This window comes from Saccopteryx leptura, chromosome 2 (assembly GCF_036850995.1).
Source record: "Saccopteryx leptura isolate mSacLep1 chromosome 2, mSacLep1_pri_phased_curated, whole genome shotgun sequence".
Lineage (NCBI taxonomy): Eukaryota > Metazoa > Chordata > Mammalia > Chiroptera > Emballonuridae > Saccopteryx > Saccopteryx leptura.
Window position 1 is genome coordinate 23,410,716 of NC_089504.1, and position 27,906 is coordinate 23,438,621.

At 42.6% G+C, this 27,906-nt stretch overlaps 1 protein-coding gene across 5 annotated transcripts in view; it reads left to right on the forward strand.

The window, feature by feature from the left end:
- The first annotated feature begins 880 nt into the window (after window positions 1-880).
- ECPAS (Ecm29 proteasome adaptor and scaffold) overlaps window positions 881-27,906 on the forward strand; it is a 117,750-nt gene continuing 90,724 nt past the window's right edge. Inside the window, exons 1-2 of one of the 5 annotated variants that reach the window (XM_066367443.1) lie at window positions 881-1,241; window positions 8,902-9,004. In XM_066367443.1, the coding sequence (XP_066223540.1) occupies window positions 8,983-9,004 (22 nt within the window). In that variant the 5' untranslated portion in view covers window positions 881-1,241; window positions 8,902-8,982. Of the gene's footprint in view, window positions 1,242-1,328; window positions 1,893-2,259; window positions 2,392-8,901; window positions 9,005-27,906 lie in introns of those variants that run through there. The other 4 variants (XM_066367442.1, XM_066367444.1, XM_066367441.1 and 1 more) reach the window with 4 other exon arrangements.

Genomic DNA, 27,906 nt, shown 5'->3' on the forward strand with positions numbered 1-27,906 from the left:
CATCCAAGTGATGGTATTTGGGGCTGCACATATGTGTTTGGAGACAGGGCCTTGAAGGGTATGCACCTAACTGTACCTGTTCAAGTAGTTTTCTCTGGGTAGTGGGATGGGAGAAAAGCCTTTCACTTTTATGATATTCCAAAGCATTCTTCATGTATAATTTCTATAATAAAAGCAATAAAGGAAATAATGTTGTAAAAGTACCTTTTTTTTTTTCTGATGCTACATCTGGAATGACATATTCAGTTTTCTGGACTTTAACTAGGGCTTTATAGATGTCCACTTTTAGGAAAAAATGCAGTTTTGACTCATTCAGTCATAATTTCTTCCTCTCATAAAAAAAAAGTATCTGATCTTGTACCTAATTTGTTGCGACAGTACCATCACTTAAAGCACCGCAATTATGCAACCACTTAATTTGAATTCCATGTTGCAAGCGTTTTTTCCAAGTATATGACCTCACAGACAAACTGAAGGTATAAAGTGAAAATCGGTATATTCAAAATAAATCACTTGGTTACCAAAAAGAATGTAGGTATTAGAATAAACACATTTTTAAAAAAAGCTCAGCCCTGGCCGGATAGATCGGTTAGTTAGAGCATCCTCCTGACACGCAGACGTCGCCAGTTCGATCCCCTGTCAGGGTACACACAGAAACGGATGTTTCTCTCTCTCCCCCTTCCTCTCTCTAAAACGGGTAAATAAAAAAAAGCTCACATAAGATATATACTTGAATTTGAACTTAAAAATAATCTTGGTTTATTTAACTCTTAGTAGGGCTTAGTACTTTTCCTTCACTCGGCAGTCCTAGTTCCTGAGCATCAGAAACCGACACTGGGTCGCCGTCTGTCTCTAGGAGAGCCAAGGCGCCCAGGGAGCCTGGTCCGCGGCGGCCCCCGGCGGCCGGCTCGCCCGGGACTGAGTCAGCGCCGGGCCGAGAAGTTCGGCGGCAGGCGCAGGGCGGGGCTTCTTCCCGCCGACTCCGAGCCCGGCGCTACTTTGCCGAGTCCACGTCTCTTCCTTTGGACAGGCGTGTTTCTTCAGGTCGGGACCAGCCAACGTGACAGCCACAGGCCTTTCGAAAGGGAGCTCCGGCCCCGCCTCGAGGATCTCCCCCGGCCCAGCCCGGCAGAGCCCCTCGCGGACTGCAGCGCGTGGCTCTTCGGGGCAGAGGCCGCCGCACGCCTCGCTTCTGGGCGCCGAGCGCAGCATCCCCGGCATGGAGACCGGCTCGGACTCAGGTCAGAGGCCCGCGCGTCCGCCCCCCGCCGGGGCCGCTGCGGGCTGCGCCGGCCCGGGGCGGCGGGGCGGCTAGGCCGGGCCGCCCGCGCAGGCCGCCGCGTGCCGGGTCCGCGCGGGGAGCGCTCCCGGGCCGGCTCCGGCTCCGGCTCCGGCGCGCGGGGCGGGCGGCGGCAGGTGGGCAGGACGAGCCGCGAGCGAGCGAGCGAGCGAGGGCGGGCGGGCGCGCGGCGGGCCCGGCGGGGGGGCCGCTGGGAGGATGGCTCAGCTCTTTCTAAATATAAAACCGGCGTGAGCTGGGCGAGCGCGGCGCGGAGCTGCAGAGCCGCCGCGCGGGCCCGGCGCACCCGGACGCGGCCGAGTGACAGCCGCGGCTCCGCAGAGGCGCGAGGCTGCGGGAGCGCCCCGTTCGCGACCTCGCGGGGGACGGCGAGAGCGACGCGTGCAGCGAAGAGGACGTAGGCAGCGGCGGCGGGCGGGCCTCGTGGGCGCCGGGCGGCCCGCGCCGAACGAGCCGAGGCCCCGGGCCCCTGCCGCACCGCGAGCCGCGAGCCCCCCGCGCCGCCGGCCCGCGCCCTCCCCCTCCGGCCCCTCCCTCCCGCCGCGGCGCAACATGGCTGCGGCCGCCGCCTCCGCCTCCCAGGACGAGCTGAGTAAGTGCCACGGCGAGCCTGCGGCCGCGAGCCGGAGCCGGAGCCGGCGCAGGGCCGGAGGCCGGAGGCCAGGAGGGCCGGGGCGCCGGGCTGGGTGGGCGGGCGGCGGCCCGGGGACTGGGGCGCTCGGGCCTGGCAGGCGGGAGGGGCGCGGGACGCCGCCGCCGGCGTTTGTAGGCCTCAGGTTTGCACCGTCACGTTGCGAAATTGAAACCGGAGCCCCAGGCGGAGCCACCTCTGTCCGCGATCCACCCCGGCCCAGGGTGGGGGGAGCCCAGCCCCTTGCCCGCGGTGCCTGGGCTGGCGGGCGGGCGGGCGGACGGGCCCGACCCCAGGCTGGCGGGTTGTGTCAGCTCATCCCCTCTGATCTCCCCGTGGCCTCCGGGTCCCAACTGTTGGGCGAGTTCTAGAAATAGAGCTTTCAGGGAGGGGGAGACGCTGCCTTTCTGTGACACCCCAGAAATTGGAGGAAAGGCCAGGAACAGGCGATGACCCTCAGGTGGAGCAGGAAGGACGGGACGGCAGAGAGGGTCGCGGCGCTAGGCGCAGGGGAAACCACGGGGTGACAGCGCTTTCAGAAAGCAGAGCCAGGGCGCACTCGACCGTAAACGTTACAGTTTTCCAGGGGACGGCGATCCACGTTCGGGGAGAGCGGTGGTCACCCTGAATTCCAGGCCGCCACGCCTGCCGCCCGGGTTCGCCTCGATGCTTTGTGGGAAGTGTAGTCCCGGGGCGTCGCAGGCCCACGCTGGGGTCATAAAAACTGAATTTTCCTGGGACGTGGAAGATAATTTCTGATTGTGTTGGGGTGGTTAGATGAAATACTTTCGGTTGAGTTTTTCTTGTTATTGTTTGTTTCCTCAGTGCCGCCCTTCAGTTTATGACAAAAACAAGAGAGGTGTTATTTAGGGAGACCTGCGAGTTTTACAAGGAATGAAGAAGCGTGGGTGAAGTGTCCCAAACTTTGTGAAGTTTCTCTTGTTACAGCACCTTCTGACTTTTCCATATGAAAGTAGTTATAATCTCTGTTTCTTTTGTGCTTGGCAATTTAAAGGTACTTGTATGTGCGTGATCTCACTTTTACCCTCATAGCAACCTTATGAGACAGGTTGGTAGGAATGAATCCTTGTTTTAAAGAGGAGGCAAGTTAAGAGATTGAGTTCCTTGCTGTTTTAACACAAAAGTTACGTAGCGGGAGTAGTGTTTGCTCATTTTGAAGCTGAAATGGACAATTGGTGTGGCCCTGGGCAGGATGGAGAGTCTGAGAAGACAAGGTCTCATGGTGCATTCATACTGTTGTGCAACCGTCACCACTGCCTATCTCCAGAGCTCTTGATCTTGCAAAACTGAAATTCCATATACATTGAACCCTGACTCCTTTATTGCTGCCTCCTCTCAGCCCCTGGCGACACCATTCTACTTTATGTCTCTGTGATTTTGATTACCCCACATCTCTCACATAAGTGGAATCATACAGGATTTGTCTTATTGTGACTGGCTTATTTAACTTAGCATAAAGTCCTCAAGGTTCATTCATATGGTAGCATGTGACAGGATTTTCTTCCCCTTTAAGGATGAATGCTATCCCATTGTTACATATATATCACTTTTCTCATCCATTTCATCTTGATGACCACTTGAGTTGCTTGTATGTTTTAGCTATTTGAATAATGCTGCTGTGAACACAGGGATACAGATATCTCTTTGAGACCCTCTTGCTTTAACTTCTTTTGGGTATATACCCAAAAGTGGGATTGTTGGATCATATGATAATTCTATTTTTAATTTTTGAGGAACCATCATACTATTTTCCACAGTGGCCGTACCATTTTATGTCCCCATCATCAGTACACAAAGATTCCAATTTTTCCATGGGTCCTCACCAACCTATGTTATTTACTGTGTTTTTGATAGTAACCAACCCAGTGGGTATGAGGTGGGTCTGACATTAAAAATTTTTATATTGCATGATAACTGAGTTCCTGTTGTATCACAACACATTAAAGTTTGAACTACTGGTTGGAATGGGGAACAAAACTAGAGGAAGAAGGGGCTGACATATTTGTACTCTGGGTTAAAGTGCTGCTAGTACTTCTGGTGAGGGGATTTGTTGGCTTTAACAGGTGCTGGAAAAGTTAGGGACAAATAGTTCCAATTCTTGCTTTTCCAGTGTTTTCTTTGGTCAGATTATCAGTCGTGGACCACAGATATCTGTTAATTTGATGTCTGTATTCAGGAAAGATTCAACATTTGGCAGTTTGATACCTTAGAATAATTTTACTTGAAGTCACACACATATATATCGTCTAGGAAGTTTCAGATAAACCACTTTTGGTTTCAGAATTGCTGTAATAAAAGGATAGCTGGCAAAAGATGCTTTTAAAAATTCTGCCATAAAAAAGATCTAAGTACTGTATCTGGAATAGTCACTGACTATTATTTCTGAGTAGTAGATGATAATAAAAGCAAACTATTTGATGCCAGCATTGTTTTATTCCTAATATTTTATTATAAAAGTCTTCAAAAATAAAAAAGTTGAAAATAAGCACCCACATACCCACTACTTAGATACTACATTTGATATTTTATTAGCTTAGCTACATATGTCTGTCCACCTGTCAATCCATGTTTTAAAATTTTATTTTAATTATTTTTTTATTCAAAAAAGATTGTGGTAAGATACACATTAAATTTATCACCTTAACCATAGTTTAGTATACAGTTCCTTAGCATTATGTACTGAGTTCATTTTTATTTTTAATTCATTGCAAAGTAAATTGGAGACATCAGTACACTTCTCCCTAAATATTTCAGCGCTAGCCTTAAGTGCTTTGTTTATGGACTCTCATTTTCAAAGTAATTCGAAAAGGTAGGTAAAATTATTGCTGTTTTATGCAGTGGAAAACAGGCTTTTTAGGTTTCCAAGCTCCCACAGCTAGGAAGTGGTAGAGTTGGATCCCGGGTGTCTCAGACTTGAATGTACATTCATACCAGCCTATAGGCTGAATTACCTCTGTGTACCACAGTTACAGTGTTCATGCTGATGAAAAGAGAGTCAGATGCTTTGCTAAATTCTCTGCCAAATGTTACTTTAATTCAACTATTTGACTACTACTTAACATTGTTAGGTACCAAAGAAACACCAAAGAATTATAATACTGTTGAGAAGAAAGAGAAGGAAACATATAAATGGATATAAGTGAGGATCAAATTATATGATTATATATATGGTATAGAATAATACTAAAGTAATATTACCATCTCTAGTTCCCAGGTCTGTTATTTAGACATGTGTAGCTGGTAACACTCTGTTTCCATAGATTCAAATAAACATTTTTTTACCTTTACATTTGAAATGATATACATGTCGTAAGTTTAAATTAAATTTATCCCAGCTTTCAAATGTATTTGCCATGATACTTTGCAGGAACTCCTGAGAAGCAGAATTGACTGTTAGGGTTGTCTTACTCTATTTTTTGGAGAAGTATCATTGATGTATGAGGGTTGGCAAAAGGTAAGCAGGATAATCCTGAGTTGGGATGTGTTAGAATTTATTTTCACAGATGTCATGTAGGGAGTTAGAGGAGGGTATGGGGGATAAATGGTGACAGACATAGGCTTGACTTGGTGGGGTGAACGCACAATGTGGTGTACAGAGATGTGTTGTAGAATTTTGCACCTGAAACCTGTGTAATTGTTAACCAGTGTCACCCCAATAAAATCAATTGAATTATAATCCCCCTGAAAAAGATATGTAATTGTCACTTTGAGTTAGATATTGTAATAGAATAATAGTAAAGCTTATGTTTGTTGAATGCTTAACCGTGAGTTCTGATCACTTTGTACATATTAACTTATTGAAGCCTTACAGCAGTGCTCCCTGTGAATTTGGTGCTCTTACTACTTCTCAGTGGTGGGGCTTCCCTACTGTTACAGAGTTAGGCTTGAACTCAGATTCTCTGATTCCTAAATTTGTTAATCCTTCTCTACCACTGGACTTACTTTCTGCAAAGGGAAAATACACAGTTTGTACCCAAGATCAACATGGCTTCCCCTGCCGGTCATGTCTTGCTAGCTTCTAGAGGAAATCTGTAGTGTATAAAATATGGCAATATTCTGATGTATTTTGAATAGAACATACTAGATTTTGAGGTAAGTTGCCAAAATCGAGAACAATTAGTTCTGACTGTTATAGGCAGCTCTGAAATTTAGTTTGTGAATTACTTAAGGTTACAGTCTGTTGTTTTCTTTCTTTATATATATAAATGTTTGGAATGAAATGAAATTCAATGCAAGGCATGAGGGCTAGTTTTTCTTCTAATTATCCTCTGCCAGTTCATGGAAAAGATGACATTGTAGTTATATTTTAGCAGTGGGCAGGGAGATTCTTGACAGAGAGTGGGAAGCATTTGAGACTTTTTACCTGGTCAGCTGTTGAGTGGTTTCATATTCTGAGCTTTGTAATTATAAGGCATCTTTAGTACCTGATCTTTGGGATAAAGACAACTCATGAAGGAGTAACAGCCTGTAATCTTAAAGCACACTGAGACTATCCAGTTTGACCATTTGACATAGCCATGGGAAAGTTCAGTTGCACAAGTTGGTCAGATAATCAACATGTCAGATACTTCTGAGAGAGTCTCTGCCAGTGCCAAGCTAAGACGTGGAAAGCTGTGTAGGTGAATATGATTCTGTGGGCATATGAGATGGTTGCTTTAATGACAGCCACCCATGCAACTGAGCAGATTATTGGCAAAAGGCTAAATAAGCCACTTTCATTTAAATTTTGGTTGCTTAACCAAAAAGGAGTGTTGAAATGTAAGATAATGGTATTTCTGGTTTTTTTTAAATCAACTTCTAATTTTTTACTTTCATCCCATTCTGTTTTGCATTATGCTTTCAGTAAGCTGTAATATTTAACAAAGGTCAATGTCTGTGAGAATAGTAGGCGCTAAGGCATTCGACCTTATTCAGAAGCTAGATGTTAAAATTGTAGGCACCGCTGGTGTGCTCAGATGGTCTGATCGGTGTTACTCATCTCTGGTTTCAGGCCTAGCCAGTCTCTGCCTTGATACTTGCCATCTTATTGTGTTGTTTCCTCCACATATTTATCAAGTCAATAAGCAGACTTTAAAATTGAGTGACTCAGTTATGGTTCTGTCCTCCCAGGGCTTAGAATTCAATGTAGAGACATATTTATATGTAAATATAAAAAACTGATACAAAGTATGATATGAAAAATGCCTAACGCAGTTCTTTGGAAATGTCAAAAAGGGAGAGTGGCACTCCAGCCTAAGGAAACAGTAGCTTGAGCTAAGAAAGAGATTTGAAAATCTTGTGGATTTCCAGAGAAAGTTTGAGTAAGTCTGATATGCTGCAGTGCGGGTGCTGCGGCTGCGGGAAGTCCTGGGGAAGGAGAAAGATTTGGAGTTTGAGACTAGGTCCTTTCTACTCTTTAGGATTTGGGATCTTGGGCAAGTTACCTTTGTAAGTCTCAGTATCTTTATCATAAAACTGGGATAATGAGAAATACTCATAGTCTTGTTAGGATTAATGTCTGTGAAAATGCACTGTTTAAGCAATTAAGTTCTGTATAAATTATTATTATTTTTAGTGTGTGTGTGGGGGCAGCCGGAGATGAAGCTGGGAAGATAGGTGGAGACCAGCCTGTATGGGAATGCAGCACAGCTAGTTTGAACTTTGTTCTCTAGACAGTAGAGAACCATCAAAGGCTTTTAAGCAGAGGTGTAATATGAGTAGATCTGTTTTATAAGGATAACAGGTGGCAGTGGTGTAACATTGATTACAAGGATCCAGAGACTGAGAGCAGCAAGACTAATTAGGAGGGTGTCACAGTGGCCAGGGCAAAGAAGTTTAGAGTCTGAATTGGGACATTGGTAAACGAAGTTTAGAGTCTATATTGGCAGGGAGGTAATATAATTTAGAATCTCTAAAATAGGCAGAAATTATTGGCTAAGTAGATAAGGGTTATTCAGGAGAGGAAGGAGTTAGAGATGATTCCAAGAATCTATCTGAAAGATGAGAAGTAATGGATAGTGTAGTCTCTAGACAGATATAAGGAGGTGGAGGTGAAAAAAGGGGAGAATAATTTTGTGTTCAACAATGAAATTATTTGTTAAATGAATGAATTGAATTATTGTGGCACCCATACTGTTTAGGGAAACTTTTGAATTGAGGCTAAAACCTCTGGCATTAAAGTCAGAGCTGGTTTTGAATCCTGACTCTACCACTTTTTAGTTAATGTTCCTACCAAGAGACCTAACTCTGGGTCTTGGTTTTCTCATCTGTAAAATGGGGTAATACCAAAACCTATTTTACAGGGATGTTATAAGAATGGGAAGAACTTAAATGCATGCTAAGAACTTGGCACAGTGCTAGGCACGTGGATTGTAGGTGTGTAAGAACTTTAGTTCTGAAATTTGGGAGAATGTGGGGATGATGGTGGAGTCCGGCAGTGGACAGATTGTCCAGAGGACAGCTGTCTGGGAGCTGTGCATATGTAGGGAGGAGAAGACAAAGAAGGCAAGGGGAGTAGGAATGTTAAGAGAGGGTGCAGGCTTCCAGGGTTATGACTATTAACCATTTACATTCTCAGGTATAATGTGCTAATAACATGTGTGTCTACTTACTAATATTCTTCCTGTAAAACTATTGTAAAATTCAAATAATTTCTTTTAATTTTAACTCAAGGTTTTGTATGTTTATGATATATACATATATATGTACATGTATGAAAAATATGTTATATTGGTATTAAAAGTTTTTAGTCTTCTGTGAATAATTACCAGTGTATTTTAATAAGTATTAGCATATTCTACCTAGTAAATTCTATTTATGAGCATATTTCTTACTCTTTCTCCAGTTTTGTAATCACTATAATTTTTCCCCTTATTCTGAATTTACAAAGTGGGGCATCAGTTTTAAAAAAATGGTAGCTGTGAGTATAAGCTTTTTAATTGTTTTTTTTTCCTGGTGTTCTAAATAATAGATTCTTTATACAATTGCATATGTACAAGTGGATGAACGTACCATTGGTGATCCAGAGGATTTTTGTCAAGACTGGATAAACATGTATCACATTGATTGTAGAGGTTAGTAGATTTAGTTCCTTAGGATGTGTGCATTTTTTGTAGTAGCATTTAAAAATGCATTGGTTATCAAGCAGCAGTTTCCCCGCTTGATTTGCATGGGCTTTTGTCCTTTTCTAGCTGTCCTAAGCATCAGTTCAGTTCATGGTAGTTTGTATAGACCTGAAGCCTCTATTCTCTGTCATCACCTAAACATAAATTTTAAAAGTTGGCAAGAAAAAGATAAAACTTAAAGATGTTACTTAACAGTATGCACAAGGAAAAGGCTATGGGTGTTAAGTTTACAGTTAGTATTGTCTGCCACAACCACAAACCTTGATTTTGCTTGCTCCAGGAATGTCATCATGGAGTTAATTGTTTTATTTGTGAAAAGAGGTATTGAGAGAGGTATCATTCTTGTAATTGGATAGTCCTAATTCTGCCATTTTGACACACACTGTGATGGAAAAGCCACTTGATGCCACTTCATTCTGAGACCAGCAAGAGTATAGTGTCAGTTTCACTCTTGGATGATATTGGATGGTCCTTTGATTGAAACTCTGTAGGTTCAGATTGTAATTCTCAGATATCCTGAGCTCAGTATCCAGTGAGTACCTGGGATTTTGTAGCTTCAATCCAAAGGTGCATTTTGTTGCTATCTTCTAATTTAACTACTGGGTTCCCCTCCCCTAGTACATTGTTTTTCAGTATGTATGCTGCTGATGGTGGTGTATGATACCTTAATTCATTTCGAATTAAAAAAATTATTTTTTATTGATTGCTTTCAAAGAGACAGAGGAAGGGAGAGAGAGAGAGAGAGAATGTATGTGTGTATGTGTGTGTGTGTGTGTGAGAGAGAAAGAGAGAGAAAGAAAAGCATTCATTTTGTTGTTCCCCTTAGTTGTACACTCACTGGCTGGTCCTTTATGTGCCCTGACCAGGGATTGAACCCGCAACCTTGGTGTTTTGGGGTGATACTCTAACCACCTGTGCTAACCGGCCATGGCCTTAGGTAGAATTTTGAGAGATGAAATGAATGGAATATTTTATAAACCAGTTTAGCCTCAGAACACTTTTGCTATTTTACGTATCTTCATTCCATCACAGAGAAATGGAAAATTAGAAGGTTGGAGGCATTGTTTAAAAGAGAAGTGGAGCCCTGGCCGGTTGGCTCAGCGGTAAAGCATCGGCCTAGCGTGCGGAGGACCCGGGTTCGATTCCCGGCCAGGGCACACAGGAGAAGCGCCCATTTGCTTCTCCACCCCTCCGCCGCGCTTTCCTCTCTGTCTCTCTCTTCCCCTCCCGCAGCCAAGGCTCCATTGGAGCAAACATGGCCCGGGCGCTGGGGATGGCTCTGTGGCCTCTGCCCCAGGCGCTAGAGTGGCTCTGGTCGTAACATGGCGACGCCCAGGATGGGCAGAGCATCGCCCCCTGGTGGGCAGAGCGTCGCCCCCTGGTGGGCGAGCCGGGTGGATCCCGGTCGGGCGCATGCGGGAGTCTGTCTGACTGTCTCTCCCTGTTTCCAGCTTCAGAAAAATGAAAAAAAAAAAAAAAGAAAAAAAAAAAAAAAGAGAAGTGAAGACATTGTTTATTCGCTCTGAGATTCTACAAGCTTTTTGGGCCTATAATAGATGTGTTAATGTCAGTACAATATAGTGAAGGCAAAAAGGTCAAACCACAAATGCTGGGATTTAAACAGTGAGTTAAATGAAGAACATTTTAGAGTTTATACATCAAAATAAGCATTGTCTTAAGTAATTAGCTACTTTGGATGGATCTTAATTATCATACGCTTGACTTATATGTAGTTTGAAGTCTTGCTTAATATATACTAACTCCTCTAGCCAGTTTTCATAAGCTAATCTCTCTGCTCATCAGTTTACTAGCACTGATTTCTAACCGGGTATCTGCTAGTACTGGTTCTGGGGGAAATAGTCTCCTTGGGAGTTAGGAGTGTTTTTAGACCTCAGCGCATCTCGAGTCTGGCACTTACTCATTAAATTTATGGTACAGATGTGGGCTGTTGTCTCCTCTCAACCCAGGCTTGCCAAGCTAGCCCAATGACTTCTTCCCTCTGCGCGTGCGTGCGTGCGTGTGTGTTAGGGGAAGGGAGGCAATGGAGGATGGGGTTTGTGAAGGGGGGAGTAGCCTTGCTGTGGCTGTTCTGGGTTGGTTGGTAGGGGGCTTAAAGTAGCCTGACATCATAGGCAGATGGCTAGGACTTCTCAAGTGGCAGGTGAAGAAAGACTTCCCTAGTGTGTCCTGATGCAGGGTTTCTGTATTGGAGTATCGGCCTGGGCCCTGGCAGTAAGACTGGTGGGCTAGGGCACAGGAAGATGGCCTGATTGCCATCTTTCTGGATGGAAGGGGTGCCAGCAGGGACTGTGTTAGCAGGAACCTCTTGCTCAGGACCTTGCCAGCAAGGGTTCTTTTTTTTTTTTTTTTTCTGAAGCTGGAAACGGGGAGAGACAGTCAGACAGACTCCCGCATGCGCCCGACCGGGATCCACCCAGCACGCCCACCAGGGGCCACGCTCTGCCCACCAGGGGGCGATGCTCTGCCCCTCCAGGGCGTCACTCTGCCGCGACCAGAGCCACTCTAGCGCCTGGGGCAGAGGCCAAGGAGCCATCCCCAGCGCCCGGGCCATCTTTGCTCCAATGGAGCCCTGGCTGCGGGAGGGGAAGAGAGAGACAGAGAGGAAGGAGGGGAGGGGGTGGAGAAGCAAATGGGCGCTTCTCCTATGTGCCCTGGCCGGGAATCAAACCCGGGTCCCCCGCACGCCAGGCCGACGCTCTACCGCTGAGCCAACCGGCCAGGGCCCAGCAAGGGTTCTTATTTGTCACCTCCTTGGGCTGCCCTGGCTGCAAGGAGGCAGCTCCCACATGACCCATGATGGAGTCTCTTTCTGGGAATGGATCCTCTCCCCACCTCTGACTTAATATATTTGTGTTTAGTGCTGGACTTCCTGAGATTCTCCTTTTTAAGTCCATTTGCATTTTAGGAGTTCATTTTAAAAAGATGGAGGAGGAAGCAAGCCTGTATTTAAAAACTAAGGCGAAGAGATCACAATTCTAAGCATTAATTCCTAAAGAAGTATCCTGCTGACCTTGTTTGGGTTTTGGCAAGTATTAATTAGAGTGGCAGTTAGTGAACTGAAATGGTATGTGGGAATCAATAGATGATGTGGACTTTAACTGCCAGTCAGTGCCTGGTTAGATTTATAATTTACAGGATTTAGCTACCAGAAAAGATTGAGTATTATAAACAAAATCTAGATGCCAACTAGAGCTTCCTTATTCATCATAGATTTAGCCTCAGATTCCTAATTGCAGATACTGTCAATGTTCAGAAGTATTTGTTCTTCCCCATCACATTTAATTTTTGTGAATTTCCTATAATTTAGTTTACTTTTGTTTTCCTTAGCTTCTGGGTTCCCATTTCTGAAAATGGTGTTTTGGTTTTACCGGGGTCAACTTGGACACGAAACTCCTGTTGCACTGGGACACACACACCCGAGATCCCCCTTTCCCAAGCATTTCAGGAATTTAGTTAACTCTTGAGGATGTGACCAGTCATGTTTTTCCTCCCTTTCACTGGTCTGTCCTCCCTCCCTCTCTTCTTCTTCTCTCTGCAATAACTACTGTGCTCCTCCTGATTTGAATCAGAACAGTTCTGCCATACAATCAGACCTGGAATTTCTCTCTTTTCCTCCTCTTCCTTTTCCAAAAAAATCCTAAGTATGTATAGTGTTAACAGTCCCTTTTCCAAGAGGTTCTGATGTCAGGTGTTAAAAATTGCCACCAGTCCCTCCTTTCCCTTACTGTAGATGTTAGCTGTATAGACTTCTAAATTGCTTTTCTAATGCAGGAAAGTATTCTTTCATATATTCAACAGGTATTTGAGCAACTACTCTCTGCAAGGCACTGAGTTAAATGCTGGGATACCAAGAGATTATTATGTCTTTGTTTCTCAACCCAGGAAGCTCTAGAAATGGGTGGAGCAGATGAGGGAGTTTGGTGGAGTAAGATTCAGGTCACAACCTGAAGAGTTTTTATGGTCAAGGGAAAGGAAAACGGCAGTTTCATCATACACAGGCAGTGATAACAGGCGGCAGGAGAGATGTGGAAAGGTCGGTGCGAGTTTGTAGGACCAGGACGGGGTGTGTAAATGTGGAACATGTTGGATTGGAGCTGGACTTTGAATAGGAAGGATTTGGGTGTGTTGAGATGAAGAGATAGTTGGGAGAGTATTCCTGGTTGAGGGACTGTTTGGCAAAAAGAATTGGGCCAGGATATAACAGTACAGTTAATAAGCTATTGCTGTTTGGATGACAGTTGGAGAATGGATACATGGTTGAAAAGGTCCCTTGAGGCTAGAATGTTAGGAAGGGCTTCTTCTCTAATCTGAATTCATCCTATACATGTGCTGGCTGCTTAATTTTTAATGTATTTTTATAGAAGCACATCTTTTTTTCCTCTTTGGCAAAGACCTTCCATTTGTACTTGCACCCAGCTATTAGCTGGCTTAAGCAGAAATGGGGCACTTACTCTGAGGAATCAGGGAGTCTTATGGAAACAAGCGAGGCCATGAAGAGGGCTTTGGAACGAAGGACTAGAAGTCATCCAGTTCTTCCAGCTTCTCTTTGCATCTTCATGCCATTCTTGCTGCAGACCAGTTTCTCCAATTTTGTGCTCCACCAGGTAGGCTGAAGATGCCCATGTTGTATCTCTCCTGGCATGATCTTATAGGTCCAGGCGCTCAGAGAGGCTTGACTCTTTGATTCCAATTCTGAACCTGAGGAAGGGATGAATTGAGTGTTGATCAGGGTACGAAGGCTTAGAATCATCTCCCACTTTCTCTGCCTCAACCTTACTGTAATTTAGCATGCTAGAAGGAACATTGGGTTTGGAGTTGGACTGCCAGAAGTTTGAATCCCAGGTCTGCCACTTACTACCTTTCCAATCGTGGTCAACATTCTTAATGAATTTAGGCACTGCTTCTCATCTGTAAGTTGGAGCTTGTATACTTACTTCAAAAAAAAGTACTTTAGAGAGAGGTATTGGGTTCTAGTGTGTGTTGGGATGGTAAAGACCTTTCTAGGTTTAACCTAAAGGTCTGTGTCTTGTTAGCTTGGCGACCTTTGGTTAGTCAGATCCAGGGCCCAGTTTTTCAAGTATAAATGCACACAATAGCTGCCCACCTCAACACCTTTTTTTGAGGCTCAAAAGGCCATGTGGGGCTGGCCTGTGGTGATGCAGTGGATAGAGCATTGATCTGTAAAGCTGAGATCACGAGTTTGAAACCCTGGGCCTGCCCACTCAAGGCACATATAACAAGCAAGTAATGAACAACTAAAGTGAAGCAAGCATGAGTTGATGCTTTTTGCTCCCCTGCCCCTCTGTAAAATCAATAAATTAAATCTTAAAGAAAAAAAGCCATGTGAAACTGCTCTGTGACTATAATATATGTACATGTGTGAATCAGAAGAAAGTAAATATCATTAGGGAGAATATTTCCTTGTGAAATTATCCTGTGATAGTCTATTATATTTCTGTGGTAACTTGACAGAACTTGCTCAAAATATTCTTTAGCTCTAGGTTATTAATTGATTTGTGAGTCAGTAGGCAGGAGTCTAGGCATTTTCAGCTTTCCCTTTCAACTGCAGCTACCAGTTAAGGCCTCTAACTTGATCTGTAATTTCAAACTTAACCTCCATATTCAGAAACAATGTTTTTTGTAGAATATTCAAGCAACTTAAAAAAAATCTGAACCCTCTCACCCTGAATGACATCTAACCATTTTCTCTCTCTTTTTTTTAATTTTTATTTCAAGTCTGCTTTTTTTTTTCAGAGACAGAGAGATAGAGAGAGAGATAGATAGGGACAGACAGACAGGAACAGAGAGAGATGAGAAGCATCAATCATTAATTTTTTTTTTTTGCGACATCTTAGTTCATTGATTGGTTTCTCATATGTGTCTTGATTGTGGGGCTGCAGTAGAACAAGTAATCCCTTGCTTGAGCCAGTGACCTTGGGTCCAAGCTGGTGAGCTTTGCTCAAACCAGATGAACCCGCGCTCAAGCTGGTGACCTCGGGGTCTCGAACCTGGGTCCTCCACATCCCAGTCTGATGCTCTAACCACTATGCCACCACCTGGTCAGACCATTTTCTCTTTTTAAATCACACAAATTATTCATACTCATGAAGTAAATTAGTGATGACATAGAATTAAACAAACAAACCAAAAAAGAGAACCCTGCTGTTCCACCACCAGGGAATATGCGCTGCCGTGCAGTCGATTCTTTTTTTTTTTTTTTAAATTTTATATTATTGATTTTTTTTTTTTTTTACAGAGACAGAGAGAGAGAGAGAGAGAGAGTCAGAGAGAGGGATAGATAGGAACAGACAGACAGGAACGGAGAGCGATGAGAAGCATCAATCATCAGTTTTTCGTTGTGACACCTTAGTTGTTCATTGATTGCTTTCTCATATGTGCCTTGACCACGGGCTCAAGCTGACGACCTCGGGGTCTCGAACCTGGGTCCTCTGCATCCCAGTCCGACACTATCCACTGCGCCACCGCCTGGTCAGGCGCAGTCAATTCTTTTTGGCAGTGTATGCTTTCCTTGTGTACTTTCCAAGGAATGGAAGTGGTTTTTTAAAAAATTTTTATTGATTTTTAGAGAGCAGAAGGGGGAGAGAAAGAGAGAGAGAAACATCAATTTTGTTGTTCCTCCTATTCATGCCATCATTGGTTGAGTCTTGTGTGTGCCCTGACTGGGGATCAAACCCCGCAACCTCAGCGTAGGTTAGAGGGATGACGCTCCAACCAACTGAACTACTCAGCCAGGGCCTCCAATGAGTGTTTTGTTGTTCAGGTTTCCTTGAAAAAGTGACACCTCTAAGGAAACTGATTAACCCTGTGAGTAGTAAGTTTTTTTCATGCTTGCTGACCCCCAGGAGTGAGTTTTTTCCAAAAGATGAAATTAGTTCCAGTTTTATTAACTTAAAATCATGTTTGTGTGATAACCAATTTATGGAAACAGGAAGAACATACATTTGCCTTTTTTTTAATGTTGCCTTATACATTTTTAAAATAAATCTATTTTACTCTGGATGGTCAGGAGGCACGAGGACATACATGAACGTCCGTACTGCTCAAAGGGTTCATTGCTTTTTCTTTTTTTCCTTTAGCGATGATGTGAGTGAAAATCCAGTAGTGCAGCCTTTTCTCCTTAACTTAGAAGTTAAAGTTGTATTTTTTGGAGAGATCTGGAGAGTGAGTGATTTATGTGCACGGTTTTATTTCTCAGGGATAATGACCCGTTTTTGGAAATATCAGTGACTAAAGGTGGATAACACTGAAGTGATGTCTTTACTTTTTTTTTTTTTTTTTTTTACACAGAGACAGAGTCAGAGAGGGGGATAGATAGAGACAGACAAGACAGGAACACAGAGAGATGAGAAGCATCGGTCACCAGTTTTTCGTTGTGGCACTTTAGTTCATTGATTGCTTTCTCATATGTGCCTTGACGGGTTCTAGAGCAGACTGAGTAACCCCTTGCTCAAGCCAGCAACCTTGGGTCCAAGCTGGTGAGCTTTTTGCTCAAACCAGATGAGCCCATGCTCAAGCTGGCGACTTCAGGGTCTCGAACCTGGGTCCTCTGTATCCTAGTTCGACGCTCTATCCACTGCGCCACCACCTGGTCAGGTGATATCCTTACACTTTTGTTGGTTATTCTTCGTTGGAGAGTGGAAGGAGAGAAGGTCTTTTATTTCACTTTGGATAGAGACACTAAAGACAGGTGAATAATATGAATTAGATAATTATTTAATGGAAAAGTAAGTGAATATATTTATCTTTAGTAGTTTTTTTTTTTCCTACATGAATGTAATGGTTGATATAATCTAATCTGGAATTTTGTTTTGTTTTGTTTTGGGATTTAATAATCTCAGTGTTTTTGATGTTTTCTTTGAGACTTAACAATTTTTTTAAATGATTTTTTTTAAATTTATTTTTTATTTTTATTTTTTTAAATTTTTTACAGAGACAGAGAGTGAGTCAGAGAGAGGGATAGACAAGGACAGACAGGAACGGAGAGAGATGAGAAGCATCAATCATTAGTTTTTCATTGCGCATTGCAACACCTTAATTGTTCATTGATTGCTTTTTCATATGTGCCTTGACTGTGAGCCTTCAGCAGACCAAGTAACCCCTTGCTGGAGCCAGCGACCTTGGGTTCAAGCTGGTGGGCTTTTGCTCAAACCAGATGAGCCCGTGCTCAAGCTGGCGACCTTGGGGTCTCGAACCTGGGTCCTCTGCATCCCAGTCCGACCATCTACCCACTGCGCCACCGCCTGGTCAGATGAGACTAAACAATTTTAAAGACTTTTTTTGAGCATTTTTGGTTTACAACACAATTGTGAGGAAGGCACAGAGATTTCCTATTACCTCTTGCTCCCATCCCACCATTGCGTAGTCTCCTGCGTTACCAACATTACTCACCAGAATGCTACTTGTTTTTTGTTTTTTTTAACCAAGAATAAATGTACATTGACATAATGTACATGTATGTAATCACCCAAGGTTCATAGTTTATATTATAGTTTGTTCTAGGTGTTTTCTATTCTGTTTGTTTGGACAAATATATAATGACACATCCACCGTTATCTCGGAGGAAGTGTTTTTAGTGCCCTAAAAATCCTCTGTGCGCCCTGGCTGGTTGGCTCAGCGGTAGAGCGTCGGCCTAGCGTGCGGAGGACCCGGGTTCGATTCCCGGCCAGGGCACACAGGAGAAGCGCCCATCTGCTTCTCCACCCCTCCGCCGCGCTTTCCTCTGTCACTCTCTTCCCCTCCCGCAGCCAAGGCTCCATTGTAGCAAAGATGGCCCGGGCGCTGGGGATGGCTCTGTGGCCTCTGCCTCAGACGCTAGAGTGACTCTGGTCGCAACATGGCGACGCCCAGGATGGGCAGAGCATCGCCCCCTGGTGGGCAGAGCGTCGCCCCTGGTGGGCGTGCCGGGTGGATCCCGGTCGGGCGCATGCGGGAGTCTGTCTGACTGTCTCTCCCTGTTTCCAGCTTCAGAAAAATGAAAAAAAAAAAAAAAAAATCCTCTGTGCTCCACTGTTCATGCCTCCCTTCTCCCAGCCCTTGCCAACCTCTGATCTTTTAACTGTCCTCGTAGTTCTGCCTTTCCAGAATGTCATGGAGTTGGAAATGTACAGTACATAGCCTTTTCAGGTTGGCTTTTTATACTTAGTAATAATATACCTTTAAGGTCCTTTCATGGCTTTTCATGGCTTGATAACTCATTTCTTTTTAGCACTGAATAATATTCTACTGTCATGCATCAATTTATTGACTCATCTACTGAAGGACATCTTGGTTGCTTCAAAGTGTTGGCAATTATGAATAAAGCTGCTATAAATGTCCATGTGCAGTTCTTTGTGTGGACGTAAGCTTTCAACTCCTCTGGGTAAATACCAAGGAGTCCAGGTGCTGGATTGTATGGTATGAGTACATTTAATTTTGTAATAAACTTCCGAACTGTCTTCCAAAGTGGCTATACAACTTTGCATTGCCTCCAGTAAATGTTCTTATTTTTCTTCTGTATTCTTTATTTTTCATTTTTCTTTTTTTAGAGAGAGAGAGACAGAGACAAGAGACAGACAGGGAGAGAGATGAGAAGCACCAACTTAAACATGTGTCACTTTAGTTGTTCATTGATTGCTTCTCATACGTGCCTTGACCGCGGGGGTGGGGGTAAGCTACAGTCGAGCCAGTGATCCCTTGCTCAAGCCAGTGACCTTGGACTCAAGCAGCGACTTTGAGCTTCAAGCCAGCAACCTTTGGGCTCAAGCCAGTGACCATGGGATCATGTTGATGATCCCGTGCTCAAGCTGGTGAACCCACATTCAAGCTGAATGAACCCTGTGCTTAAGCCTGTGACCTCGGGGTTTCAGACCTGGGACTTCAGCATCCCAGATTGATGCTCTATCCACTGTGCCACCGCTGGTCAGGCTATTCTGTATTCTTTAAAAATTTTTTTCTATTAATTGATTTTAGAGAGAGAGGGAAAGAGAGATATACAGAAACAGACAGAAACATCACTTTGTTCCTGTAGATGCCCTGACTAGGGATCGAACCCACAACCTTCACATTTTGGGACGAGGCTCTAACCAACTGAGCTCTCTGGCCAGGAGTGTTCTTCTGTGTTCTTTTTTTTTTTTTTGTAACAGAGACAGAGAGAGGGACGGATAGGGACAGACAGATAGGAAGGGAGAGAGATGAGAAGCATCAATTCTTTGTTGCGGCACCTTAGTTGTTCATTGATTGCTTTCTCATATGTGCCTTGACCAGGGGGCTACAGCAGACCTAGTGATCCCTTGCTCAAGCCAGCGACCTTGGCCTCAAGCTGGTGAGCCTTGCTCAAACCAGATGAGCCCCACTCAAACTGGCAACCTCGGAATTTCACGCCTAGGTCCTCTGTGTCCCAGTCTGATGCTCTAGCCACTGCACCACCGCCTGGTCAGGCTCTTCTGTATTCTTTAAGGTTCTTTTTAAGCTTTAACATTTTGTGATTTAAATTATTTCCTTATCTTTGAAACATGGTTCCAAGCAAACCTGGTTTCAAGCAAGCAAATATTTAAAAATATGTGGTCTATATATTCATTAAAAAATGTATTTATACTGAGGAATATTTGAAGAGTACATGAAAGTATAGAGAAAACTTATTGATATATTTTCTTTCCCCTTTTTATATCATTGTTTCATAAAACAATTATGGTATATATTCTTTTTAAAATAATGAAATATTTCAAGTATGAAGAAGAATATAGAGAGTAATCTTAGCAACCATTTATCTTTGATAGATATTTACATTTTAAAAATTATTTTCTTTTTTTCTTTTACTGACCCTGTGACTGTGAGCAGTTTCTTACAGGTATTCTTTGCTTGTCTCTCCCTTGGAAGAGTTTTCCTTCAGGACTATGATACATGAATTGTGGTCTGGGGACTGAAGAATTACTTCTTGTAAATCAACTCTCATTGTGAACTTACTTAACATTTCTTACCCTAGCAAGACTTTTGCAGTGAAGGAAGAAGTATTCCTTATCTCTTTGCTGCCTGTGACCAACATTGTGCTGCTAGGTTACTTTGAAAGCACTGCTTTCGGGTATGTTACCTGCTGTAGAATCGCCAGGTTGAGGAGTATGTGTCTCTTCAACTTGACCAAAAACTTGTTCTTCAGAGATTGCATCAGGTACACCTATCAGCATGAACTCAAGTACTTCTTATTTTGTTTCCATATTTTTTTTGGCCAACATTTGGTACTATTAGTCTTGTGAAGGGTTTGAAATTCTATCTTGTGTTAATTTTGCATATTACTGATCAGACTCTTTGAGCATCTTTTTATGGGTTATATTTAGTATATGGGGCTCATCTCTGAACTGCTTGCTTATTCAGATATCATCCTTTTTCTTTCAGTGTGCAGTGACCACATACGTGTGTGATAAACCTGCACAACGTGCTTGCCTCCTCCTTCTTCACTGTACCCATGACCACCAAGCTCTGATGCATAGGAGGGTTTCAGTAAATACTGGCATGAGTGCATGAGTGATCTAGATGGGGGAGGTGGTGGTCCACAGTGGAAGCAGGAGGGTGCTGGGCCCTGAGGATTGCAGAATTAGGCAAGCAGGGAGAATTGAGAGGAGGTAGGGTGACCTGCAAGTTGACACATTTGGTGGTAGCTTCTTATTTGCAATAACCATCTTTCTGTAGTGTTCTGACCTTTGAATTTATTTTTGTTTTGTCATAAATAATACACCTGAATGAGACAAATTCTTTTGTCCTTTTGGTGATTCTCTCAAATGTAGCTGTTTATAGTATATGTAGCATAGTTCCCTATATGTTGACAGTTGCATATTATAGACAAGGATTTTTATATATTTATTTTTAAAATTTATTGAGTTTGGGGAGAGAGGAAAGGAGAGAGAGAGAGACATCGATATGTTATTCCACTTATTTATACATTTATTGGTTGTTTCCTGTATGTGCTGTGACAAGAGTTTGAATCTGCAACCTTGGTATATCAGGATGACACTCTAACCAACAGAACTACCTGGTCAGGGCCTAGGCAAGGATTTTAGACTGAAGGTCAGAAGACCCCATTCTATTTCCTGCTCCACTGCTAATTATCTCTGTGACCTTAGGTGAGTCCTTGAAAACTCACCGTGCTTTTTATTTTACTTTTTAATTAAATTTATTTTTTTTGTGACAGACAGAAAGAGAGATAGGGACAGATAGGAAAGGAGAGAGATGAGAAGCATCAGTTCTTCCTTGTGGCATCTGATTTGCAAGTTGATTGCTTTCTAATATGTGCCTTGATGGTGGGTGGAGGGGGGGCTACAGCAGAGCGAGTTACCCGTTGTTCAAACCAGATCCCATACAGTCATTCTATGATCCCACGCACAAGCCAGAGACCCCATGCTCAAGCCGATGAACTTACATTTAAGCTGGCGACCTTGGGGTTTCGAACCTGGGTTCTCCGCATCCCAGTCTGATGCTCTATCCACTGCACCACCGCCTGGTCAGGCCTCACCTTGCTTTTTATGTTGAACAGTTTTCAGACTCTCCAGCTCTGAGTCTAGTAGAAATCTTTTTTTTGTACAAGTTTCTTATTTTTTATTTATTTATTTATTTTTTTTAGAATTTTATTTATTTATTTATTCATTTTAGAGAGGAGAGGGAGAGAGAGGAGAAACAGAGAGAGAGAAGGGGGGGGGAGGAGCTGGAAGCATCAACTCCCATATGTGCCTTGACTAGGTAAGCCCAGGGTTTTGAACCGGCGACCTCAGCATTTCCAGGTCAACGCTTTATCCACTGTGCTACCACAGGTCAGGCTTTTGTACAAGTTTCAAAATAATTTTTTTTTCTTGACTTGGGTGGTAGTTACATAGGTGTTTATACTAATTCATTTAACTATATTTAGGTTTTGTATATTTTTCTAAATTTTAAGTTTCACAATGGAAAAGATTTAAAAACAAAAGCCTAGGTTTCCTACACTCTTCCACGTGCCCCCCCCCCCCCAAAAAAATTCTAGCTGGATTAGACTTGAATGCAGAAAGCAAAATCATAGGAGCTAGAGGGAAACACAGATAAATATGTATGTGAGAGGTCTCTAAGCCCACGCCCAGGCTCAGTGGTTTGCTGGGAGGGTTCACAGCGCTCGGTGTACATTTGTACTCAGGGCAAAGAGTGGTGATGATGGGCAGAGGGCACAAAGCAGAATCAGCGAGGGGAAGGGCCCACGGGGAGAAGTTGATGCAGGGGGAAGAAACCAGACGCCAGCTTCCTAGAGTCCTCTCCCAGTGAGTCCCACAGGACGTGCTTACTAATTCCTCCAGCAGTGAGTTTTGACAACACATGTGGTGTGTTGTCTGTCAGAGATAGAGACTCAGTGTTTGCTGAGCGTTTTTATCTGATGCTGATCACGTTGGCACTTTTTGCCTAACACATACCAAAATTCCAAATTTCCTGAAGGAAAGCAGATGTTCAACATAAACCGTATTGTTTGTATATAAACAGTTTGGACACAGAGAGTCACCCTGATCAGTTTTCAATTGGTGGGAACCCTCCTAAAATGCAGGTTTCCACACGTCAACCAAGGGCCAGCTTTGGCAAGTATAGACTTCTAAGGGGAGCAGTCTCAGGCTTTCTGTGTTAACTCTTTTCTGCAGAATATAGTATGTTTTACAATCTTAGAGTGAAACAGGCGTTTTTAACCATGACTAGAAACTCAGAAGCCATTAAAGGAAGGAATGATAAATTTATATTTTAAAAACGTAGATATGAAAAGAAAGTGCTATAGAGTCAAAAGGCATACTAGGAAGAAAGTACTTGTAATGTACTAATGAAAAGAGATTTTTCAATATACAGAGTGAGGCATAAGTAGGATTACAGTTGTGAGTACATGAAACAGGGTTTATTCTTGTATTATTTATTTATTGTTTTAGTGACCTGGGGGCTCCAGCCGAGCCAGTGACCTCTTGCTCAAGCCAGCGACCTTGGGCTTCAATCCAGCAACCATGGGGTCATATCTATGATCCCACACTCAGGCCAGTGACCCAGCACTCAAGCTGGTGAGCCTGTGCTCAAGCCAGCAACCTTGGGGTTTTGAGCCTGGGTCTTCAGTGTCTCAGGCTGACACTCTATTTACTGTCATGTCTGATCATGCCTGGTATTATTTATTAATGTAATATTTTCCATATGAACAACTGTGAGCCTACTATTGCTCCATCCTGTATAGAAGCTTTTACAAGTCAGTGAATCAAAGGAATGTTGAGTAGTTTGCTGAAGAAGATATTAGTTCAAATGACCAATAAATATTTGAAAAGATATTTTCCCTCAGTAATAAAATAGATATAAAGTAAAAACAATGTGATCTTTTTTGACCTATCATATTCAGCTGATAATGATTATAGTCTTTGTAAGATTGATTACACAGTGTAGGAGTGAGGATAGGGAAACTGGTATTTACATATACTGCTGGTGGTATAAATTAGCACAGTCTTTTTGAGGGCATTTTCCCAAAGTCTGATATGTCTGCCCTTTGGCTCAGCAATTCCAATTTAGAGTTTTAGCTTATAGAAACCTGTACAAGAACACAGATACACATGGCTAAGGATGTGCTTTAGTCGCAGTGGTTGGCAAACTCATTAGTCAACAGAGCCAAATATCAACAGTACAACGATTGAAATTTCTTTTGAGAGCCAAATTTTTTATACTTGAATTATATAGGTAGGTACATTCCTTATTGAGGTAGCGCCCACTCGTGGTATTTTGTGGAAGAGCCACACTCAAGTGGCCAAAGAGCCGCATGTGGTTCGCGAGCCAAGGTTTGCTGACCTAGGCTTTAATACATTATTTGTAGTAGTATAAAACTGGTAATAACACAAACAGGGGGTTGGTGAAATAAATTGTACTACTTCTGTACACAAGGTTGCTATGTAGCTGTGCTCAATCACCTTTATAAAGTGCTATGGAAAGATATTTAAGCCCTGACCATACAGCTCTGTTGGTTAGAGCCTCATTCTGAAGCACAGAGGTTGCCGATTTGATCCCCAGGCAGGGCACATACAGGAACAAACCTTTGTTCTTGTTTCTCTCTCCATTCCTCTCTCTCTCAAATCAATACGATAAAAAAAGAAAGATATTTAAGATTTTATATATATTCAAACACTTTTTTTAAAAACACTTTTTAGTGTAATTCATTTGGATATAAAATTCTTTGTAAGTTTTGATGATTCTACTCAGTGTGAGCACCCTTATGTTTATAGCAAAAATATGGATGTCTCTGATTACAGGTACTATCTTAGAACCCACAGGGTGGGTGGGGTTATTTGAGATAAACAGCATTCAAAAATCAAATGTTCTGAGCTTGTATTGCTCTAAGGGTTCTCAATAAAGGATTTGTGTTAACTAAAAACAAAACTGTAGAACCATATGTGTTCTATTCCAGTTTTTAGGTTACAGTAATGTTTGTGTAGGAATAGAAAAAAATAACAGTTCAGATTATACTCCCCACATTTAACAGTGATTATCTTAGGTTAAGGCAATGTCTTTAATTTTCTCATAAATGAAATTAATTTGATATGAGATTGAATAAGATAGCATCATATTGTGGAGAGGATGGAATTTGCTTCTCTTAAGTACTGTTTGCAATGACCTGGAAAAATCTCATTTCTTTGAACTAAAAACTGAGCTTTTGTGAAAGGTGAACTTGAGTTTTAGATTCCTTTTGTGTTTTCAGAAGTTTTGGCTACATGCCTTCTTGTTTGTTGCTCAGTAGACACTTTTGTGGATCTAGGCCTAATTTGGATTGCTATTTTATTTTATTTTGTATTTTTCCGAAGTTAGAAGCAGGGAAACAGTCAGACAGACTCCCACATGCACTCGACTGAGATAATACAGCTGGCACCCACCAGGGGGCGATGCTCTGCACCTCTGGGGCGTTGCTCCGCTCTGGCTGGAGCCATTCTAGTGCCTGAGGTGGAAGCCATGGAGCCGTCCTCAGCGCCCGGGCCAACTTTGCTCCAATGGAGCCTTGGCTGCAGGAGGGGAAGAGAGAGACAGAGAGGAAAGGGAGGAGGAAGGGTAGATAAGCAGATGGGCACTTCTCCTGTGTGCCCCAACTGGGAATTGAAACCCGGGACTTCCACACACCAGGCCGATGCTCTACCACTGAGCCAGTCAGCCAGGGCCTTGGATTGCTATTTTTAAGAGGTTGTGTTTCCAGGGTTGAGGGTAAAGGTATAGGGTACAAATTCTTTTTATGTCTCTAATAACAGAATTTAGGGATCATACTGTTGCTGAATCTCTGCTTTTTATTTTGCTAAATTTTGACAGACCGAAAAATTTAGTAGTTGATTAATTATATCTGCATTTATTTACATTAAAAAAATTTATTTATTTATTATTACTTATTTATTTACATTTACATTTCTTTTCATAAAGTTTGAACATAATTAGTTACCTTTTTTTTGTGTGTGTGACAGAGAGAGTGGGCTAGATAGGGACAGACAGGCAGGAAGGGAGAGAGATGAAAAGCATCAATTCTTCGTTGTGGCTCCTTAGTTGTTCATTGATTGCTTTCTCATATGTGCCTTGACCGGGAGCTACATCAGATTGAGTTACCCCTTGCTCAAGCCAGCGACCTTGGGCTCACGCTGATGAGCCTTACTCAAATCAGATGAGCCCACGCTCAAGCTGGCTACCTTGGGGTCTCGAACCTGGGTCCTCCACGTTTCAGTTCGATGCTCCATCCACTATGCCACTGCCTGGTCAGGCAGTTAGCTTTTTTTTTTTTTTTTTTAATTTTAATTTTAATTTTATTTTATTTATTCATTTTAGAGAGGAGAGAGGGGGAGAGAGAGAGACAGAGAGACAGAGAGAGAGGAGAGAGAGACAGGGGGGAGGAGCTGGAAGCATCAACTCCCATATGTGCCTTGACCAGGCAAGCCCAGGGTTTTTTTTTTTTTTTTTTAATAAATTTTTATTAATGATAATGGGATGACATTAATAAATCAGGGTACATATATTCAAAGAAAACATGTCTAGGTTATTTTGTCATTAAATTATGTTGCATACCCCTCGCCCAAAGTCAGATTGTCCTCCGCCTCCCTCTATCTAGTTCTCTGTGCCCCTCCCCCTCCCTCTAACTCCCTCCCTCCCTCCCTCCCATGTCCTCCCTCCCCCCACCCCTGGTAACCACCACACTCTTGTCCATGTCTCTTAGTCTCGTTTTTATGTTCCACCAATGTATGGAATCATGTAGTTCTTGGTTTTTTCTGATTTACTTATTTCACTCCGTATAATGTTATCAAGATCCCACCATTTTGCTGTAAATGATCTGATGTCATCATTTCTTATGGCTGAGTAGTATTCCATAGTGTATATGTGCCACATCTTCTTTATCCAGTCTTCTATTGAAGGGCTTTTTGGTTGTTTCCATGTCTTGGCCACTGTGAACAGTGCTGCAATGAACATGGGGCTACATGTGTCTTTACGTATTAATGTTTCTGAGGTTTTGGGGTATATACCCAGTAGAGGGATTGCTGGGTCATAAGGTAGTTCTATTTGCAGTTTTTTGAGGAACCACCATACTTTCCTCCATAATGGTTGTACTACTTTACAGTCCCACCAACAGTGAATAAGGGTTCCCTTTTCTCCGCAGCCTCTCCAACATTTGCTATTACCCGTCTTGTTGATAATAGCTAATCTAACAGGGGTGAGGTGGTATCTCATTGTAGTTTTGATTTGCATTTCTCTAATAACTAATGAAGCTGAGCATCTTTTCATATATCTGTTGGCCATTTGTATTTCTTCCTGGGAGAAGTGTCTGTTCATGTCCTCTTCCCATTTTTTTATTGGATTGTTTGTTTGTTTGTTGTTGAGTTTTATGAGTTCTTTGTAAATTTTGGATATTAGGCCCTTATCTGAGCTGTTGTTTGAAAATATCATTTCCCATTTAGTTGGCTGTCTGTTTATTTTGATATCAGTTTCTCTTGCTGAGCAAAAACTTTTTATTCTGATGTAGTCCCATTCATTTATCTTTGCCTTCACTTCTCTTGCCATTGGAGTCAAGTTCATAAAATGTTCTTTAAAACCCAGGTCCATGATTTTAGTACCTATGTCTTCTTCTATGTACTTTATTGTTTCAGGTCTTATATTTAGGTCTTTGATCCATTTTGAATTAATTTTAGTACACGGGGACAGGCTGTAGTCGAGTTTCATTCTTTTGCATGTGGCTTTCCAGTTTTCCCAACACCATTTGTTGAAGAGGCTTTCTTTTCTCCATTGTGTGTTGTTGGCCCCTTTATCAAAGATTATTTGACCATATATATGTGGTTTTATTTCTGGACTTTCTATTCTGTTCCATTGGTCTGAGTGTCTATTTTTCTGCCAATACCATGCTGTTTTGATTATCGTGGCCCTATAATATAGTTTAAAGTCAGGTATTGTAATGCCCCCAGCTTCATTCTTTTTCCTTAGGATTGTTTTGGCTATTCGGGGTTTTTTATAGTTCCATATAAATCTGATGATTTTTTGTTCCATTTCTTTAAAAAATCTCATAGGAATTTTGATGGGAATTGCATTAAATTTGTATATTGCTTTGGGTAATATGGCCATTTTAATTATATTTATTCTTCCTATCCAAGAACAAGGAATGTTTTTCCATCTCATTGTGTCCTTTTCTATTTCTCTTAATAATGCCTTGTAGTTTTCGTTATATAGGTCTTTTACATTCTTTGTTATGTTTATTTCTAGGTATTTTATTTTTTTTGTTGCAATCGTGAAGGGGATTATTTTTTTGAGTTCGTTTTCTAATATTTTATTGTTGGCAAGCCCAGGGTTTCAAACCGGCGACC